General features: G+C 38.7%; 2 protein-coding genes across 3 annotated transcripts; both read right to left on the bottom strand.

Annotated features, from left to right (window-relative positions):
• Positions 1-2,209: 2,209 nt before the first annotated feature.
• On the bottom strand, positions 2,210-7,029 carry myoz2b (myozenin 2b). 2 transcript variants are annotated; one of them, XM_010776028.1, is made up of 6 exons: positions 6,896-7,029; positions 5,736-5,845; positions 4,552-4,718; positions 3,627-3,720; positions 2,886-3,048; positions 2,210-2,809 (listed from the first exon to the last, which is right to left on the bottom strand). In XM_010776028.1, the coding sequence occupies exons 2-6, from the start codon at positions 5,815-5,817 to the stop codon at positions 2,584-2,586; spliced, it is 732 nt and encodes a 243-aa protein (XP_010774330.1). In that variant the 5' UTR covers positions 5,818-5,845; positions 6,896-7,029; the 3' UTR covers positions 2,210-2,583. The 2 variants fall into 2 exon arrangements, with proteins under 2 accessions (XP_010774330.1, XP_010774331.1); XM_010776029.1 differs by lacking the exon at positions 5,736-5,845 and having other exon boundaries at positions 6,896-7,025.
• Positions 7,030-7,756: 727 nt separating this feature from the next.
• synpo2b (synaptopodin 2b) lies at positions 7,757-20,391 on the bottom strand. The gene is made up of 4 exons (XM_010776027.1): positions 20,239-20,391; positions 15,041-15,756; positions 12,236-14,313; positions 7,757-9,367 (listed from the first exon to the last, which is right to left on the bottom strand). Exons 2-4 carry the CDS (start codon positions 15,711-15,713, stop codon positions 8,885-8,887), a joined length of 3,234 nt encoding a protein of 1,077 aa, XP_010774329.1. The 5' UTR covers positions 15,714-15,756; positions 20,239-20,391; the 3' UTR covers positions 7,757-8,884.
• Positions 20,392-20,681: the final 290 nt, after the last annotated feature.

The following is a 20,681-nucleotide window of genomic DNA, read 5'->3' as shown; positions in this document are numbered from 1 at the left end:
GTGGAAATAACACATGCATTTATTTTATTTTAAATAACAAACTAATAGTATAAATCTAAAATGTCTGTCTCTGCAAATCCACAGGAATCAGGACATGGAATCACGTAAATCGGGGCAGATGGAGGATGTAGAGCCTGCAGAGCTGAGCAGGTTTTAAGCGTAGACAGGTCAGGAGGACTGATGGAAACACGCTACGGTCAGCAGAAATCACACTCACTGATTGGATGATCAGATTTTTCAGTTTGAGTGGGTCTGTCCAAAATAATGTTTGGGCGCAACAAGCTTTTTTTTTAAAAAGGTGAGAAATAAGGAATAACAGTACGATTTGTTTGTTATCAAAGATAATATGAATGATCTGAATACTTATGCATCCTTTTAAGCTACGTTTTCATCGCCTTTTACTTCTCTCTTTTCAGTGTGTGTGTGTGTGTGTGTGTGTGTGTGTGTGTGTGTGTGTGTGTGTGTGTGTGTGTGTGTGTGTGTGTGTGTGTGTGTGTGTGTGTGTGTGTGTGTGTGAAATAGAGTAATTCACTCTTGATGACTTACTATACAGAGTGTGATTTTGTCACCAATAATGACATATGTTTGAGAAAATATTAAACAGGCACATCTGCTATTTTGGTTTAACACTGTGACAAATACAGCTTTACTAATATTTTCCTACAGGTCCTGATATATTCAGCACTATTACTACATCGAGTATACGGTATAAGTGAGGACCGTGTGCACTGAACAGGATGGTACAGTCTTACTGTTTTTAGATGTTCTCTGATCCTACCTCGGCTCCAGCAATAGCACTGAAACGTCCCTTGAGACACATGAAGTGTTTTTGGTATTTTTTATTTTAGGCTCCATATTTCACCCTCTAAATGTAGCACAGCTGAGCTCTGTTCAGATGAGCTGTCAAACTCTACTGTTCTTTAGTTTATTTTTGGAGCCCATTTTTTTGTGTCTGTTTTGATCTTATTGTTTTGTCAATTTCAAGAGTTTAGTAGTTCAGCCACAAGTGACTAAAATAGATTCCCAGCAACTATAAATCAGTGGCTACAAGGGCAGCCAGAGATTTTAGTGTGATTTAGGTTCAGTTATTTCCATTGATATCAGGTTTTTGGACTTTTATTACCCACAAATGCTCTTAATTGACACCTTCCTTAAAAAACAGGATTTAAATTGTCTATGTCAGATTTATACTCAATACACGTCCAATATATTGAACCTGCATGTATAGCGTTGACCTATAATTCTGTTAAAACTCAACATTGTCCACCGCGCAGACTTTCTCATGGTCAAGTCTCAACACATTGAATAGGTCATTTTGGGATTCAGTGAGAATTGTATTTATTTGTATTCACAGCTAACGTGTTATTTCATTTAAAATGATACAAATCGTCATTTCTGATCAGGACAGTATTTGGAAATTATTCTATTTTCAATATTTGAGTTTATATAACCCAGATGTTTACAATTGTATTTTCAGTTTCATTCAAAAGCATTAAATGAAGTGCACTGAAGTTAGTTTTTATAATGTATAATATACATGAAAAAGCATTACACCTAAACTGTATAAATAAAATCATGCAGCTTGATTTCAGCCCAGTTATTCAGAAACACAGTGATCTAACTTAAATATATCACTCAACATTCAGTGTATTTTGCATACAGTATGGTCACATTATTGCCACTTTTACATTTTATATTAAGTGTTATCCCACTCCAAACAAGACCATAGCCATGTTTTACAGTTATCACTTGTATTTGTAAAGGAAACGTTTGGTTTTTTTAGTCCATGAATATGCTGTGTATTTTTTATCAATCAGTTCCTTGCCATCACAGTTCAAAGTCCAACAAAAAAGAAAATTGTCCAGGTTTCTCAGTCCTCCTCCCAGCTACCTCTGTTATTTCCTCAAGAATAGTTTACTATATTTCAGCAGTCAAAACTCAATCCGAGGTTCAAAACAGAGTTCCTGCTGCTCTCTCTAAATATTAATTGGTTTTGCGTTACATTTTTAGATTCATTTAAGTGAAGTATTATAATACTTAAATACTTTGTATTTGTATAGTCGGTATTGGCATGCCCTAACATAAAGTGTAGCTCTTTATGTATCATGAAAAATTAATAACAATTAAAATCATTTTTTGTGGTAAAATAATTATTTACAATATATTGAATTGATTGAAATAATAGTAATAATAACTTTATATAAATTACTGCACGTTCCAGTTGTGTACCATCAATAAATAAGGTACATTTTTTATTTACATTACATATTCATCAGGTCATCGTAACATTTATAACATTTACAGTTTTGCTTTCACTTTGAGTGGAAACCCTTCAACATCTTGAGTTGTGTATAGCCCGTTCATTTAGCTATTTACATGATTTTCTTTAAATACAGTTTAAGTGCACACCAAACACACAAGTCAACAAATACATGAAACATGGTGTCTATTGGGGGGAGGGAAATCCAACACATTGATAGGGAATAGTGACTGTGCTACTAAAATAACATTTTGCTGTCATTACAGGCAGGGCCAAAATACTACAGCCACTTCCTGTTGCCAGGTTACCAACAGAAACACCACCTACAGGTCATCAGACTCGGGGACTGGGATTGGCTCCAGGGTGACAGTGGGGAGGATCAGATGGGTGCCCTCAGATATCCACCCACAGGCCGTCCGGTTGAATGTGGGTCTCTTTACCCCGGGCTCCTGCAGCTCGGGGTACTTGAGGGGGTTCAGGTCTATCTCCGGGAGCTTGAAAGTGATTCCTCTGGGAGCTTTGTCAAATCCCCCAAAAGGAGTGGCGACTCTGTAAACGACATCAAGTGTGAACTCGTTGCTGCGCTCTATACTAATTCAGTCAAATATGCTTGTAGTTTTCTCACCGGTTAAAGCTTTTGAACTCGGGAAGGTCTTGTTTTGGGTCTGGTGCTGAAGTTTCCAGTTTAAGAGTTTCGGCGAGGCTGGGGTCCATGAGGATGGCCTGGTCCCATGGGGAGTGGTAGGACTTATGCATAGCTGTGGTGCTTGAATTCTCTGCAGACATGTCTTAAAGGAGACAAAACCACAGAGGCACCATGAGTTCATATTGGGGAAGATTGTCCCAGCATTGAAACAGTTGACATTTTGGGATGCAGTTTACGGGTTAATGCTGAGCGCTTTTGTTTCGCCTCAAATGGGAGGAGGCTAAAGATTTGGAGTGGGAAGGATTATGAATAGAGACTGTGCTTAGAGAACACTAAGACGGACTGAGTTGTCTGTCATTGAGATCTGAGGCCTTAAAATAGCACATAGTCGAAGTGTGCACTCATCATATAATATGTCGACATGGGATGAAACCCTACTGGAGCCTTTTAGAATAAGCATAGGACTGTTGGCTTGTCTAAATATAATACAATTAAAACAAAGCGTTTAAAACGTCCCAGAGTGTTTAATGAATCAAAGTTACATATTTGCAGTGAGTTGCTTTAGAGTTAGACCAGCGATATCAGTTTTCATTATTATGACAGCATTACAGAATCAGTCACTGTTATTTTACTGTGAAGTATTGGCAGTTTTTTGTATAGATTGACAGTAGAAGAAATAATACATATACATTACGATTCTTTTGTAAACAGCATATTTACCTGAAACAGTGATTTCTGGTGTAGCAGCGTTGCCATCACCGGGTGGGTCCACTTTAATTTCCACAATGTGAGCATTCTGAGCTAAAATATCATTCTGCAAAACAGACAAATTAAAGTAAAGTACAGAATATGTAATAAGTTTCAGGTAACAATTAACACTTGGCACAACTGTAGCTGCTATCTTCAGAGCATTTAGATACACACAAAAACACGCACACACACACAATACCAAAAACACTTCATGTGTCTCAAGGGAAGTTTCAGTGCTATTGCTGGAGCCGAGGTAGGATCAGAGAACATCTAAAAACAGTAAGACTGTACCATCCTTCCTGCACACCATCCTGCACACGGTCCGCATTTACTGTATACCGTATACGTAATAGTGCTGAATATATCAGGACCTGTAGGAAAATATTAGTAAAGCTGTATTTGTCACAGTGTTAAACCGAAATAGCAGATGTGCCTTTTTAATATTTTCTCAAACATATGTCATTATTGGTGTCAAAATTACACTCTGTATAGTAAGTCATCAAGAGTGAATTTAATTACTCTATTTTACACAGGCTGGCCCACACACACACACACACACACACACACACACACACACACACACACACACGCAGAAACACATCAACAGACACTGATAAAGAGGGGAGCAGCTCCTCAGCAAAGTGCCTGTGCAGCCTCTCAGAAGATGTGTCTGGACGATGTAAAAGGCACACGTCTCTTTTTATCCATGTGACACTTTTTTCAAGAGCATATTTCCTAGTGCATTTACTTAATCAGTACAATAATAAACAGATAATGTTACACATGTCTGTGCTTGCAGACTAAACTCTAGATAAACACAAAAAAGTCAGATTGTAAGCGTTCATTTAATCCAGTCATTATTAATTGACTTAATAACACATATAGGTTGACTTACATTCAGCAGTGTGTTTGCCTCATTTTGGATACTTTCAAATGTATATTTTTCAGATCTTCTCTGGCGCATTTTGAAAAGCCGGGACCCTCTGTTGGAAAGTAATGACAACTCCTCCAACATAATGTCTTTAGGGGTGCTGAGCTTCTTTCCCAGATCCATAACGTCACCTGTGGACCAACAATATATAAAGATGAAGAGGAAGATAACAATCTTTAAAACCCACATTTAGTAGACAATCCTTAATCAATTATTTTGCAATCACCATAATAGTGAGCAAACAGTTTTTTCAAAAACTAAAACGTGGACTTGTGCCAACACATATTATTAAGTCAAGGGAAATTGTATACAAACAATAACCAAGCAAATGATTTGCCATTGATATTATTGGGCCATTTATGGGCAAAAGTGGCTCGGGGAATTATTATTATTTGATTAATTGCACATTTGTTTGGCAAAAAATGTGTTTGGCATCATAAAAAGCATAATTGAGACTGAATTAGGGAATATATTTCACATTATCCTAAGGGTGTCTAGTAGTCAGATCCTGGGTCAGATAGATACCGTTTAGGGGTTAAAACTATATTAACATTGGGCATATGTTGAAATGAACTTTATATGACTTGATCATCACAAACTAACTTGAAAAAGGGGCGGGGGATAATGGCAGGTGTTGGAATAGTGGGCAAATCCGACCTGGTTTTACACTTGGAAATTGCTTCAGACACTAGACAAATATAGGCACAGAAATATGCCCTGATATCATTTTGTAAGCTGAATAGGTTTGAGGAAGGGTCCATGGATGACAACAAATCTGTCAAAAAATTCAAATGTTCCATGATGTAAGCCCTGTCATGGAATATGTGTTATCATTGTACTTGAGAATTAGTTTTGGATGGACATAATGCTTCCTCCTCCACCACACCGACGGTATGTACCGCAGCTGTCACAAACCTTCACGTCATCCAAATGGCCACACACAGTTGGCCCTCACAACTTCCCTCCCCTCTCCACAAATAGACTTTTGAAAAGGACATTGACAAAGGATTAGCCGGCATAGGTAGTAAATCATCTCATTAGCTTATTTATGGCAATTGCTGGAGTGTAGCTCTGACATTTGAACCCAGATCATATTCTCATTCAGTCTGTTTTTGCCCGCTGAGCCTCAAGTCGAACATTGATCATACCATTGGTACCATGGACCTCTCGGCAAATAGCTGCTGCGCGCTTCTTCCTCTCTCCAGTTGGCATTGTACAGAATTGTGACATTTTGGCTTTGGCAAGGTTGGCAGAAGTGCTGGAAATACATACAGGACACAGGATGTAGTTGTTCTGCCCGAGTCATAAAGAAGGAGTTTTAATCCAAACACTACGATCCCCCAAAACATCGATGCAGCACTAGCCCTTACAAACAGCTAAACACAGAGATTACTGTTTATTTATTACGTTTAAAGTGATCTTTTATCAGATGTCATAGAAAGAAAACGGAATCAGTAATGGTGACTTTTAAAACTCATATCACACAGAGTTATATCTCAGTTGTTTCCTTTTACATAACTAGCATAATACACAGCCTTTTATAAAGTTCTCCCATTGGCTGTCAGCATTTATTGAAATGGAAAGATTAATGGAAAGCACCCAGGTGATGAAAAATATGCCATATCAGTGTCTCTCCTACGAATGTACGAATAATCTCTCTGTAGCGGTAGCATTTATTAAATTACCATGCATTGCATAATCCTAGACCCTATTGTTCTGAGGACCACAAACGTCATTCCTAAATCTGGCCTCGTCAGTAGACAAGTATCTGTATACGTTAACAAATGTTAGTGGTATCCCCCTCTATTGCTGTCACATAAATCACCTGTATAAAGGTCAAGGGTGACTAATATGCCCTGGGTTTATGTGTAACCGAACAAATGTCCAGCAAGAGACATCAAACACATAAAATCCAAAATAACTTTCCTGCATTACAGTGACTGGTTCAATCATATTATTTTAGCTTTTCTCTGTTGGCAAATGCTGAACATGATGCTACAACACTAAATGTTTAATGTTTAATATCTGAATTATGCCCATCTGCTGTCTTTGTGTCATTAAAACTAGTTTTATAGATGCGAAGTTAAGAAATAGCAAAGCAATTGAATGCTAAAGATAGAACACATTTCTATTAAAATATTATGCTTCACCAAATGATGATAAGAAAGTGACTCCCATAATTCATTTAAAAACCAAGCCACATTTATTTTTACCCACAAACAATGACTTCTCAAATTGTCTTCAACCGAACTTCAAAATAATTTAAATATACCAAAAAATACCCCCTGACGAAGCGTTGTATCCGTACCTGTGCTGGGATCCCTAGTGTGCCACCTGTATCCTTGAAGGGGAGACACGGAATCAGGGGTCAACCTCCAGGAGGTAGTTTGATCTTCCCTGATCTTCACACTCCCGGACACTAAAGCCAAACTGTGAGTGTGTCCCTGTGTCTGTTGTGAATGGAATGCAGCTTACATCAATAGGCTAAATTTAACTTGCCAAACACTCAAAACCACTCTCTAACACCATGGGGCAAGGATAGCTACCAGAGGGAGAGAAAGAGAGAGAGGGGAGAGGATGGACAACACATGCCCACTGATGTACTCCGAGGCGAGGACTCCCCTCGAGAAACACATTTCCTTCCTCGTGTAAAATCTTCAAAGTTAATGTGTCTCCGTGGGTGAAAATAACCTCTGAGGGATTCTAACCTCCAAATCATGGAGGTCTTTATTGCTGGGCACAGCTGCTAGGTGTGGACGCCTCGCTTTAAACTGAGTTTTGTTACAGCTATTATGTGTGATCACTGACATTGGATAATGATATACAGACCAGTGAGGCGGGGATTAGAGGCGGAGTGGGGTCTCATCCCCGAAAGGGTGATCAGCCATTAAGATTTTTATGCAGCAGCATCAAGGACATTACCCTGGCAGCAAAACCTGTTGTACTCCTCCCTTTAAATAACCAGTGAAAATATAATGTTGATACATGAGAGAAGTTCCTGATCTAATCCTTGATAAGGAAGTTTACAAACCAGTATTACCCTAATGTTTGATTTATGTTTTTATATTTTGTATTTAAAAAAGGACAGAGTCAGAGATTTAATTAAATTCCCTCTTCACCAAAAATGATGCTTACTCCATGCCACAAATAACACTTCAAACATTGAAAGCATTTTCAAGTATTTTAATTTGTCAGTTTGTGTTTTAAAGGTTCAAAAACATAACATAACTTATAACACACGTGTAAAGCTCATTCCATAATTAGGATAAAACCATGGCTGAGTCAGACATTTTGAAAACCCTGACACTCAATTAATTCATCTGCAGTTCTACATCTTAAACACCATGCAGTGTGTAATCAACACGTCATGAATGTATGCATGCAACATTAACTCCTCTCTTGCATTCTCTCACACTGAGGTCATCACTATGAATGAGCCCCATGTTAACTTATTGCAAGTTTTTGTAAATATGCAGTGTGGCTTCCTTGTAGCAGAGAGAGATATTGTATGTTATTACTCAAAGTGCTGCATATTAATAGAAATGTTCACTCTTTTAATATTATTGCAACTATTAAATCTGCAGTGCGAGAAAAGACAGAAAAACAAGATAAGTAACATAATTGTTATCGCTGTGTGAAATATTGAGATGTGCTAAAGTGATCACAAAGCCACAGTGAGTTTTTAGGTTAAGATATGTAACTTAAAAAAAACACATTTTGATTTCTTAAAGTTCCTTATTTCTTACTAAATATTTGTAATATCAGTGAGCAACAAAACAAAACAAAAAAGCATCTACCAAACACTCCTTTCTTCACGTTCACTTCCGCTCTCTAAATACTTTTCTTGACTGCAACCATCCTAAATGAGTCTGAATTGAAACAAGATTCTAAAATGATCAATTAGACACAATAACGACATTTCCCATCAATGGTAATATCTCATCAGCATCACAACACAATATACAGTAAGTAAGTTGTTGTGCTCTTCAAACCAAGTGACCACTCATAAAGATAGTAGGCCTAATGTTTATCACTTCCTTTAACAATTTAAAACCAACATTATAAATCCTCCAAAATATTCCTCTTACCTGTATAAGTTTGAACTAACACAGGCCAACAACAGCCTTATTTTTCATCACATTCAAGCAAACATATTTAATGTTTTTAGGCCAAGCTAACTATTTTGTCTTCCATGTTCACGATACCATCATGTAATTATGTGATGCATGTTTGACCTCATCTTAGTAACTTCTCTGGGCTGCACTTTTCAAATGGGAGTAGGCTACTTCTCTGGACCTTATCCCATGTATCCGATACTGGCCCTGCTGCCGGGCCTCAGAGGCTGGGCCGGTCTGAAGGGAGGCCCATAGAAGGCTGGTTTCTCAGGTGCAAATGTCCTGCTTATGAACGGTGCCTGAAAAGCTGGGGCCGCATGATAATGACCCATTCCGACAGCTGCGGGATCAAGGGACACCCTGCGCTTCCACTCATCCGGAGGCTCTGGCAGAGATCTGCGGTGCCCTGCAGCTTTGACATTAGAGGCAACAGATGACGGGAGGCTCTGAAACACAAAGGCATCGTCCACTGAACAAGTGGGGCTTCTGGAGGCTGCCTCCCACGGACTCAGTGGCTTGTAGACTTTTTCTTGAAAGGATGTTTGCCTCTGTGTCGGTAAATAAAACGCCTGGATTCCAGGTGTGCTGGCAGGTGACAGAAGTCTGGGAGAAGGCATCGAATTCAGTCGCCTGGGTAGACTCAGGGAGCGGCTTCTTCCAAATCCCTGAAAGAAATGCAGATATTTGACTGGTGGGACAGCAGTGTTGCAGGCTCTGCTGCCACCCTCTGGCTTCATGTTAGCCTGGAAAACTAATAATGTGGTTTGTTTGTTTTATTTGACCTTTTTCTTCTTTAAACTTAGGGGTTGCGCACTGTTGAATGATAGTTTTGCTAAAATAACTTTACAGTTCCGTAGAAACATTTACGAAAGAGGCTCTTAAGATGCAAAAGAATCAACTGATTTCAAGTGCAAAAAAGTCCACTTTTTGTCCCTTTCTTTACCCAATAAGTTGCACATGGAATACATTTATTTGCATCTTTAAAACCTCTTCATATTTCAGTTTTTGCAGTTTTTCTATGAAATGATTGATTTCAATTCAGCTAGCTCTCACATCTAAAACTTTCTTTTGAAAAGTGTTAAAGTCTTGAGCAACATTAGAGATATTAACAAATATTGACAATAAATAAATACTTAAAAACTTACCTGCTGTTGGTTCATTAACAAAACAATTGAAAGACATTGACAAGATTATGAAAGTGTTTTGGAACTTAAAGGGGAAATCTACTTTAAAACACAATTAGCATGTGTCTGCTCAGCCTAAGATCAGCTGTGTGGTTTGGCCATGCCTGTGCAGGGCCTTTATCTACCTAGCAGGACCTGAACTGCAACCTAAACTTTCTCAAAAGCACTGCTGTTTGAATTATCAATATTCAGGGTTTCTTGACACCTAAATAAAGGCTTAGTTTTCTGCAGTTAGGTCTAGTTAGTTAGAACAATGACCACCTCATTATTAGCTGTGAGCACCTATGATCTTCTTCACTAACCACAGGAAATGTTGCAGCCCTGGCAAATCAGCTAAAGAATGAAAAGCCCAGGACTTGAGACGCTCTCCAAGCATAACCCCATCTCAACTGACAGCTAGCCACTTAGTAAATCATTTCTATTTTTGACCTTGTACTCCGAAACATGAATTGTGTAGCATTAGCAAACAAGTATTGATAGCAAGATATCACAGTTTATATGGGCCTGTTTGACTGGTCCTTTTCTTATAAGAAACCATGTTGTGAGTGTTGGCTGTGTGGCATCTTGGTATGTGGAGAGTGTGTTTTGTACTTAAGAACTACACAGAATCCGGCCTGTCTTTAAATGTTAAAAATACTTCATATATATAATTCAATGCATGCAAAAATATTTTCGAATGTGTTATAAGGGTTAATTTTACTTCACTAGACCTCAAAACAGTGGGCAGAAAATCTTTTAAGAGGCAGGATTTTTTCACAAACTTAAAGGCTGATTAAACATTATGTGATTAAAAAGAAGAGCAAAGGTCCAGAAACATCATCTCAGTGATTCAGTGACAGTGTTAATCTGCAGCAATTTATTATTTTATATAAATATAAGCAATGAGTTATTACAAATAGCCAAACTTGTAGTGCATTTTAGAAAAGTTTGCTGAAGGTTTAGTAAATATGAGTAATTTCTGTGTGAAAGGGTGAGGCAGTAAGGAAGATAAAGGTAGAAGAAAAAGTGACTCTGTAGTTCAGGAAAAGTGAAAAGAAACTCATTACACAAACTTCACACGTAAAGGGAAAGACATTTAATTGTGCTGAGGACAAGAAGTGCAATAAACAATGATATTTTTGAAAGACAGAGACATAAACACGTATAAGACAGTTTCATTTTGAGTTGCTACTGACAGTGTGAATAAATAGTCAAATATCTGTGATAACTCATGTTTGACTTCAAGGATGAGGAGAAAGGTAAATAACTGGCCACAACTGCAAGAAAAATACCCAAATAAAAACATTTAAAGTCATCAGGGTTAGTAATCACAACTCAAGTTAACGCTTGTAGCTGTTGTGATGCCGTTAAAGGAATGAGACTGAAGAAATTGCAAGTTGTATGCATCCCAAAAAAGAAGTGCATAGACAGTTTCTCTCCAGATAAACTAAATAATTAAGCATATTCTGTAACTATAATCAATAGTTACTGTTATCTCAGATGTTAGAATTAAGATAAGTATGATTGTAAGTTCAATTAAAAGAATAAAGGTATATTAACACATTATATTGTGTATTTTTGGTGTCAGTGATGACTGATAATGCAAGTCAGGCATGTCATTATTTATGAAGAAAAAACAACTAAAGAAAAACAACTCAAACTAGAAACCTCGGTTGAACAAGGTTCTATTCACACAATATTGCACATATAATAGCACTTCCTGAGATTCACTCAACATAGCCTCACATTTTCTTTTTCAAGCAAATATGCACCTCCCTATTTGAGGAAGATAATATAATGTGCTATATTTTTCATTTATATATTAATCTACTTTATATTGCATAGATGTGCACTTTTTAGCTTTGCTGTTCATTTAACATGTTTGCCTTTCATTTCCAGCTAAATATAACTGTACTGCATACTGTAAGTTATTTTGGATTTGACCAACACTTAGACTAGAGTCTCTACATTTTCACCTGTTAAAGACATTTTGGATGCTACCGAGTTGCAGTTGTTATTATTTTCCTATCGTTTCAGTAAAGCATGACCGTATGAAAACTAATGAAGAGAAGGAACAGACTTCCATTGTTTGCCTGTATTGAAAGGCTTCTTAGCAGAAAACGTTGGGCGAGGTGCCATTTGACGAGCACCTCTAGCAATAAGGGATGCAGGAGAGAAAGCTGAAGCTAAGCTGTCACCCATAGATGAATGCTGAGAGGATGCGCTTGCAGGTCGGGCGCTTGGTGCTTGCTTGGTGGTTATGTGATGGGCTGCAGGAGTGACAGTGGGCTTTTTATTCAAGCGCTTGTCAGATGCAAGAGACTCAGTTGATCTTGTGATTTGGCAGGCAGAAGAATGTTGGGAACTTACCGATACAGGAGACTTTGCAGGGGCTTCGGCCTTGTTTTGAACAACAGAGGCATTATAAGGAGAATAAGAAGGGTCAGATCTTTGTTTAAGGTTTTTGGTAACCTCAAACTTTGAAATTTGAGTTGGTTTGGGGCTTTTGGTATTGACTATCTTTGATTCTTCAGTTGGTTTGGGGCTGGGACTTTTGGCCACAGGGACTGCATTGTACTTGAAAAGTGAAGAGTCCAACTGATAGGGCTGATGTTTCATAATCTCTAAGGGGTTAAGGTGCTTTGGGGCTGCTTTGGGTTTGGGTTTGGTCTTAGGCTGGATTTTGGGGCTTGTGGACGGGGGTTGCTTGGCTGCAGATTGAGGGTGGAAAGGAGAAAGAAGGGGGTTGTATGATGAAGTCGGTGGCGCACGAACAATGGAAGAATACCTCCAGGAGTTAGGGAGTGACGCGTTTGGGGAGGGGGATCTCGCTTTGTTAGCTTGCACCTTTTCACCATCGACAACAAACTTCTCCATACGGGACTGTCTTTTGGCAAACAGCTCCGCCCCTTTTCCCGCCCTGGTTGCACCATCCCCAGCCAAATTAATACCGACTTGACCCTTTGGAGAAGCCTGTGATCCTTTTAACGCAGGAACGTATGACTTTTCTGCTTCTGTTGGGTAAGAGGCCACTGAATTTGGTATACCGACTAAATTATTCCTTGATGGTGAAGGTGGGTGATGTGGGCTATAAGTAGGACTGTGGGCCTGCATACTCACAGAGGACTGTGACGGCTGTTGACTCGAGCTATTTGTGGTTGGCTGAAGATGAAGCTGGGAAGAGGAGTTGATGGGAGCACAGGCATTGGCAGGTGTTTGAAGTTTTGCCTTAGTTTGATCTGGTGCCCAATGGTTGGCCATGTGTTGAGGCTGAGCCCAATCTTGTTGCTGTAAGTAATGCTGACTGTGAGGCCCCATAGGATTGTGAGAAGGTTGTGAAACCGGACTTCTTGGGGGAATATGGGGCTCACCTAAGGGGCTCCTCATCATCCAAGGTGGGCAGGATGGGTTGATGGTAGGTTTGGGCGCAACTGGAGGGGGATTCTTGAGTTTAATTGTTCTGGGTTGCATAAAGTTACACGCTTCAGCACCTAGACTAAAGAAGTCTTCCTCACACTCAATATAAGACTTCCTGTCCCCTTTGTTTTGAAGGCGAGGATCTGATCCCTGCTGCATCACGGATGACTGTTTATTATTGGCTTTCCTTCTAGACTCGGGTAGGATACCAACCTTTATTGCTGGCACAGATATTCGCTCATCTCTTGAGGCTATTATGTCTCCAGTTGGGGACCAAATCTGTGGGTTAGTGTTAATAGGCACACGTACTTTAAATCTCGGTTCATGCTTCCTTGGCACTGGATTAATGCCACCAGGCATGGCAGGAGCAGACGTGCTGATGTGAAATCCAAGGAAAGGCTTCGCAGTTCTGTTTGGCACCAAGGGTTTAGGCACGTTGGATTGGTTGTTCATCTGGTTTTCTTGGTATTCTACATGTTGCTTGCCATCTGCATCCATGTAGTTGGCTTGATCACTATGCATGTACATCTCGTCATCGTCATAAATATTCTGGGCTTCTGTGCGCTCTGGTTCTGCTAATGTCTCCACAGGTAATCCTTTGTTCCTCAGTTCTTCCTCCTCCGACACAAGTTCATCTATCCGTTTACGACGTCGCTCAAACATGGAAACACCCTTTCCTGTCGTTTCTGCTTCCATTTTTCGAGCACTTTCCCAATTCAGATTTAACTTATGCTTCTGGTGATAAACAGAATACTCCTCTTCAAACTCAGATTCACTTGTTGCCACAAAGTTATACCCTGCTGCTCCGACGTCTTCAGTTTCCTCCTCTATTTGGTCTTTGCTATCAAGCTTGATCTCTCCAGTCCCGTAACTCACTAGTGTATACTTTTTAACCCTCTGGCGACGTTTTTTAAACAGCAAGGCTCCCTTGTTTTGAGGGTTGGGCGCATCTGTTAGCAGCCGGGCAATTCGCTTACATTTGGACTTGGTCTCCTTGACGTTTCTTTCTGATTGGCTGTCGTGACTGAGCCCTGAGACAAAGAAAGAGAGAGGGACAGTGAGAGGAAAACAAAGGTTCATAAGATAAAAACACATTTTATATTGATATGTTTGTGTAATGAAGATGAAACCATTATTATTATTAACTTTTGGTTTGTGTGGTTTTTTATAATTATGAATTTAATAAATGTTTCCCCTGCTTAAGCAAGCATACTAAAAAAAGCATCATATTTACTTACAGCCAACTTAGGGGTTCCATGAGGCAAAAAAAGTAAGGAGCTCATTTTCCATTGCCGTCAGTGATACGACTGAAAAGGAGTCAGGTAACAGGCCGGGGTGACACATGCTGGTGTCAGTCAAATGTGTTTCTGCCGGCCTCATCATATGGTCATATTTTATTATTATCCTGCTCTGACTATTAAAGCCATGGGAATTCTCCCTTTAAGTCCACCTCAAATAGACCCCACATTACAGCATGAAAATAAATAGCACCCACAGTGCTTTGCAGAAGTTATTTATCCATTAAATGTACTCATATAACACCAATAAAACCCACAAGCTTAAATGTAATTTAGGATTCTTATCAAAATACAATTCATGCTTTTTGTAAGCAAACACAAAATGATATATTATGTTTTAATAATTTACAAGCCATTCAAATAAAAGCAACACAAAAAACATTTGATATTTGCTGGGCAGTTGGCAACACTAGCTTCCTGTGTCTACTGAAACCTATGAGTGTTGAAGAAAGATACTTACGTGTGGACCTTGCCCTGTGCCTCTGCGGTCTGCACGGATCTGTGTCAGAGTCTGAGTTCCACTTCTTTGCATGCTCTGCAGCCTCAGCTGAAATTCCAAAAAAGACAGAAGCAGGAGGTGCTTCACTGCTCCCTCCTTCCTCTGAGGATTCAACCCTCCTGTTCCCAGTCCCTGGACGCTGCCTATTACTGGCTCCCAGGGGGCGCCCTGTGGTCAGGGTCAAGGCCGGGGTCACATCAGCTGCAACGCCAACAGAGGACAAAGATAAGCGGGAATGCGGCCGTGATATCTGGCCAGCGAAATACTCTGAGTCGGAGCATTCTGGTTGCGGGGAAAGTGATGTTGGTGAATGTTGCATGTGAGGAGACTCTGTAATGGACTCTCTTGATTCACGGTAGCTGTCATCCTCTTCTTGGTATTGAACATCCTCTTTACTTCCACTATGTTCAGGCAGGGACTGTTGCTCCCCCGCAGATTCCCATTCCTGTGACTGAAGTTGTTCTGGGGACTCAGGATCAGACCTCTCGATGTGAGCAGGCAGAGGGTCTAAAGGGTAATCTGCATCACTCACATCATCTTCATTGTAAGACTCACAAGGTTCCTGGGAACCATCTGAACCGGACCATGGGACCAAGTTACCATGGCTGCCTCGGTCTTCAATTTCTGGGTCCATATCTACAGCTGTTTCACAATGTCCTGGGTATCACCAACAACACCTTGAATAAGACAAAAAACAAACAGTCAAATGAGCCTTTTAATATCATTAGAATTTTTGGCACACTATTTGTACATGTTATGTACATAAAAGACCCCTAAAAATAATCTCCACCTGGAGTAACTTGGGTGTTAACACTTGATTTAAGGATTCGCCAGAGTAACCACTTTCAAGGTTGCAGAAATAATCAAATTCCTACAAACATATCTATAAACTCCTTTTCCTATAAGTGTTTACAGTTCATATCCAGAGATGTCAACATCAGTCCACTGTTATATCTCGAACTACTATGCATTTGCCTGATTATTCCTATCCCCAATAGGAAGTGCAGCTTTTCTTTGGCAGTCGCATCAGGACTGCCATCGCTCTAAATGGAATGGTATGTAATATCAAGGGGGAAGCGCATCCAAGAGGATAAGCAAAACAAATTTGGTGGCTGTTTTCCGAACTCCTGTTTATACAGGGAGGTTTCGTTCCCTCGGCTGTTCTCATCTATTATTGCAACAAACATCAGCACTGCAATCAGCATCTCCATTTAAGAACTGAATCTGAAAGACTATTTGTTTTATACATAGTAGAAATACTAGGCCTCCTTCTCGTCGCTGAGAGTCTGTGTTTGTTTTGGTCCTGAAGTTAAATTATATCACTGCTTCATCAAACAAAATTGATACTAAATTATCCCAAACTGTTTTCTAGTTATCAGTTATTTAATCACATTATTGAATATCAATATTTTTAAATGATCCAGTGCAAATTGACAATGTATTTTTCCATCTAAACCCAAACCTTTTTTGATTAGTATATGGATAGTAGGCTAATATAAAATGGTGTATTCACAACCCAGCATGATGCTATCAAATTAAATAATCACAACTTGTTAGTAAAATGTGTTAGTTCTTACATCATTTTAAGATTAGGGTTTATAACAAAAGGAAGTTTTAGCAGTTTGATGCTATTTGAATAACTGCAGGATATACAAAACATGTACTGTTGTTGCAATCCCAAGCCTTATATTTAAAACATAACATTTCCCGACATCCACCAGGAGGTAGCGCCATAACCCTGCAGCCTGTGACCTAAACTAATTCCACTTCTGATCACCAGTTTAAAAAAAAAAGCCATGTTAAGAGTAAGAAACTCCACAATCACAGACAAAACACATTCACCACTTTACAAGCTGTAATTATATTTGTAATTATTAAGTGTTTACAACAAAATCCTTAATATCAGCTGTGTAAAAAACAGAATGATGTGTGAGACGTTAATAATGGTTAACATCAGTGTTCAAGGAAGTAGATCCTTTACCTTTACAAATACTATGGTGATAAAATACTCTGCTACAATAATATTCCAGATTTAGAAAATGTTACTTAACCCTCCTATTGTTCCCCCCCCCCTACTTTGGTGTTCGCGGTCAAATTTGACCGGTCCTGTTTTAACACAAAAACCATTAATCATTACCAAATTTCATTTAACACCCTTTGAAACTGTAAATATTGTATCAGACTACTGATATACATGAACAACTGCAGTAAATATACAAAGAATAGACACTGAACATATATTGCGTTTGCCAGGTGTGATCCATGTGGGCATATACTGTAAGAGCAGGAAATGTGTCAAATTGTTCTGTGTGTGTGTGTATGTGTATGTGTATGTGTGTGTGTGTGTGCCAGCCTGTGTAAAATAGAGTAATTCACTCTTGATGACTTACTATACAGAGTGTGATTTTGACACCAATAATGACATACGTTTGAGAAAATATTAAACTGGCACATCTGCTATTTTGGTTTAACACTATTTTTGACAGGGAACACCATGGGTGTTACAAGGTTGACTAAAATCCTCCAAAATTCAATGAAAGTGGTGATCAGCCATTTTGTATGTTCAAATGTCTACTGTGAACGATATCATAAAGCCTTAATGCAATCGAATGTAAAACAAAAAAGTTATGATTGATGAAAGTAGTAAATCGGTCAGATTTTACCCGAAGACAACAGGAGGGTTAAAGGGGACCTATCATGCAAAATGCTCTTTTCGATGTCTTTTATACATAAATATGACTCCCCGGTGTGTCAGGGAACTCACGCAGCGTCAGAAAATAAAACCCTTTCTCTTTTCCTCCTTACCCAAATCTTTTAAAAACGGGGGTACAACCATTGATACAACGAGCGGATAAAGATTTGCTGCCGACATGATGTCAAATCGGCAGCGGACCCACAGAAAGTTGCTATCAGAAACAATGTAATCTCGTCTTTGTTTACATTAGGAAGCCTCGCTAACACTGTTTCAGAAATAATCTTTGATGTGGTTTAGAACAGGGTGGCGTTTTATCACAGCAGAATTTAACTTTATCTCCGGTAGAATTATGATCAGGCATTTGCTCCGCCTCCTAAAATCCACGTTTCTCTAACAGGGCTGCAAAAGAGGGGTATGAGCAGTAAGAGGCATGGCTACAATGGGTGGTCCGTTTGGTATTTTAAGCAAAAAACTTCACAGACATGTTTTGTATAGGTATGGCCCTACAATATATTTTTCCAATATAGCATAATAGGTCCACTTTAAATGCAAGTAGTAAAGTATTAGCATCAACATACACTTCAAGTAAAAGTGCTCATCATGCACAATGGCCTGTTATAAAAAAAAAATTATATAAAGTACAGAAGTTGTATCAGTTAAATGAATTTCAGTATTCGTTATTTCAGTACTCGTCATGCAGAATTGATATTTTCCCAGTATTATATTATTATGGTTATTATATTGTCCTGTTTTTGTTCATGTAAGAGCATTTTAGTATTGAAGTTGGTCAAGTGGACAATATTTGGATACTTTAAATACTGTGTAGATTAGTAGTACAGTACTGCCTTATACTATGTCATGTGTTTTTCTATACAAAGTACCGTGAGTGCTAAAATAAATGTAGTGGATTAAAAAGCTAAATATTTGCCCTCTGAAATGTAGAGGAGTAGAAGTACAAAGCAATAAATAGAAATACTCAAGTCAAATACGTCAACTTAAGTACCGTACAATACTTGAGTAAATACACTCAGTACATTTCCACAAGTGGTTATAATTTACATGTGCATTAGCTCTTTTTTTAGCAGCTGACCCGTTTTGAGGGCAATAATGTGGAATAGTGTTACAAAACACTACACGGTTCCAAACATATTATAGCTGTTGCTCAGAACAGACAATAATAACACAAAGCAATATTGGAGGATAAATAAATTAAGACAGGAGCAGCGTTGCACACATACAGTTCATGCACAAATATTTTGACTTGCAGAATGTGGCATGGTTGTGTGTGGAACAATTTCACTGGTTTAAAAGTTGTTGAAGCCTCAGATATATTACATTTGACCAATTTGCATTTTTACTATATAACTATAAAGAGGCTCAATGCAGCTCAAGGATTAATTAAGTTAAAGTCCCTTACACACTTATGGCCCACGCTTCCCTTCACAGTTGGTTCCACTTCATTTTAACAATCAACCATCATCAAGCCTAACTTTGGTGCTGCAGAGGTTTCCGTTTCCTAGTATGGCAGTATCTTCAGTATGATGACTCATTGCCATGGAAACAGGGAGTCAGTATGCCTGACAAACGAGTGACCTCTTGGTCTGTGGGATGACCCCTGCGAGGATTGAGCCCGAGCGGATTAGATGTTTTTCCACACAATTAGACTGCCTTGTTTCAACCACTAATGACTAACATGAATCATTTTTAAACAGCCTCCTTTAGTATGCATGTAGAGAGCCTTACGACTGTACATAATGAACTGAATATAAGTAGTGGTAGAAGTACTCAGATCTTGTAGAAGTACCAGAGTGGAGGAATACTCTGTTACAAGTCAAAGTCCTGCATTCAAAAGCATACTTAAGTAGAAAGTATTAGCAACAAAATATACTTCAAGTACCAAAACTAAATGATGCAGATTGGCACATTTCAGAATAATATATGCTATATATATAGATTGATTGATTGATTGATCATAATTAATGCATTATTGTGTTTATCAAAGCTGGTAACGGTGCAGCTAGTTTTAAATACTTTGTTAACGTCCAGGGTAGCTTGTGAATGTTAGTCAAGGTGTAACAAAAGTATATTTTAAGTGTTCTTTATATTTTCGATCATTAATCCAAATCTGCAAAGAAATTAAAAAAGGTACTAAATAAATGTAGTGGAGTAAAAGTACATTATTAAAACCAATACATGTTTAAAACAGTACGCACAGAAAAGTATTTTGATTAAATTATATTTAAACTCTTATTACAGCCAGTATTTAGCCTGCTACTTTATCACTATACATAGCTGTATCCATCAGAGCCTAAAGCAGACTTTGAGAAAATCTCAATAGTAAAAGGAACAATGGTAGGATGGACGTAACTAACAGATATGGCTTATGGTAAAAGAAAGACACCATTAAAAGATCGAAGGATTTTCTAAAAAAGGAATAACTTGCCAAACATCATCCTTTACTTACAGTTTGAAGCACCTGCAAAATACAAATTGTTTGTCCAAAAAAAGGCCTTGAGTGGATATCCAGCGCTGTAGACTTTACATCCTGATAGTGTCAGAGCTTGAACGCAGTGTAGACCCTCTGAGCACTTGTCGTGGACTGCAGAGGTTCGGGTTCAGTTCCTGACACCTTGCTCATCCATGTATGCCAAAGCATTTAAAGACAAAGAAGAAAAGGTATCCCTGCCCCCAACCCCGTTCTGTCAGTGTCAGGCAGCTGCAACAAGCTGACATAATGAACTTATAAAACAGTCAAGATATTTTTTATGTCAGATGAAATGGTATCAGTATAGGTGATTGGCATTTATATTTGTCACGATTCTTGTGTTGTGTCACGTTTTTAGTTTTGTGTGTCTGGTAGTGGGTGTTTTTCTGTTCTCCTTGTCATGTTTTCCTCCCTTTGTATTG

The sequence above is a fragment of the Notothenia coriiceps genome, unplaced genomic scaffold (genome assembly GCF_000735185.1).
Source record: "Notothenia coriiceps isolate Sejong01 unplaced genomic scaffold, NC01 NC01_scaffold00016674, whole genome shotgun sequence".
In the NCBI taxonomy this organism is placed as follows: domain Eukaryota; kingdom Metazoa; phylum Chordata; class Actinopteri; order Perciformes; family Nototheniidae; genus Notothenia; species Notothenia coriiceps.
This window is presented reverse-complemented; position numbering and strand designations above follow the sequence as displayed.

Coding starts and splice junctions, on each gene's coding strand:
- myoz2b (XM_010776028.1), bottom strand. CDS start 5,817: ATGTCACAATTCTGTACAATGCCAACTGGAGAGAGGAAGAAGCGCGCA. Junction 4,719..5,735: donor AGAGGTCCATGGTACCAATG/GTATGATCAATG, acceptor GTTGGTCCACAG/GTGACGTTATGGATCTGGGA. Junction 3,049..3,626: donor ACCAGAAATCACTGTTTCAG/GTAAATATGCTG, acceptor GTCTCCTTTAAG/ACATGTCTGCAGAGAATTCA.
- synpo2b (XM_010776027.1), bottom strand. CDS start 15,713: ATGGACCCAGAAATTGAAGACCGAGGCAGCCATGGTAACTTGGTCCCA. Junction 14,314..15,040: donor GCACAGGGCAAGGTCCACAC/GTAAGTATCTTT, acceptor TCTTTGTCTCAG/GGCTCAGTCACGACAGCCAA. Junction 9,368..12,235: donor CTGCAAAGTCTCCTGTATCG/GTAAGTTCCCAA, acceptor CATTTCTTTCAG/GGATTTGGAAGAAGCCGCTC.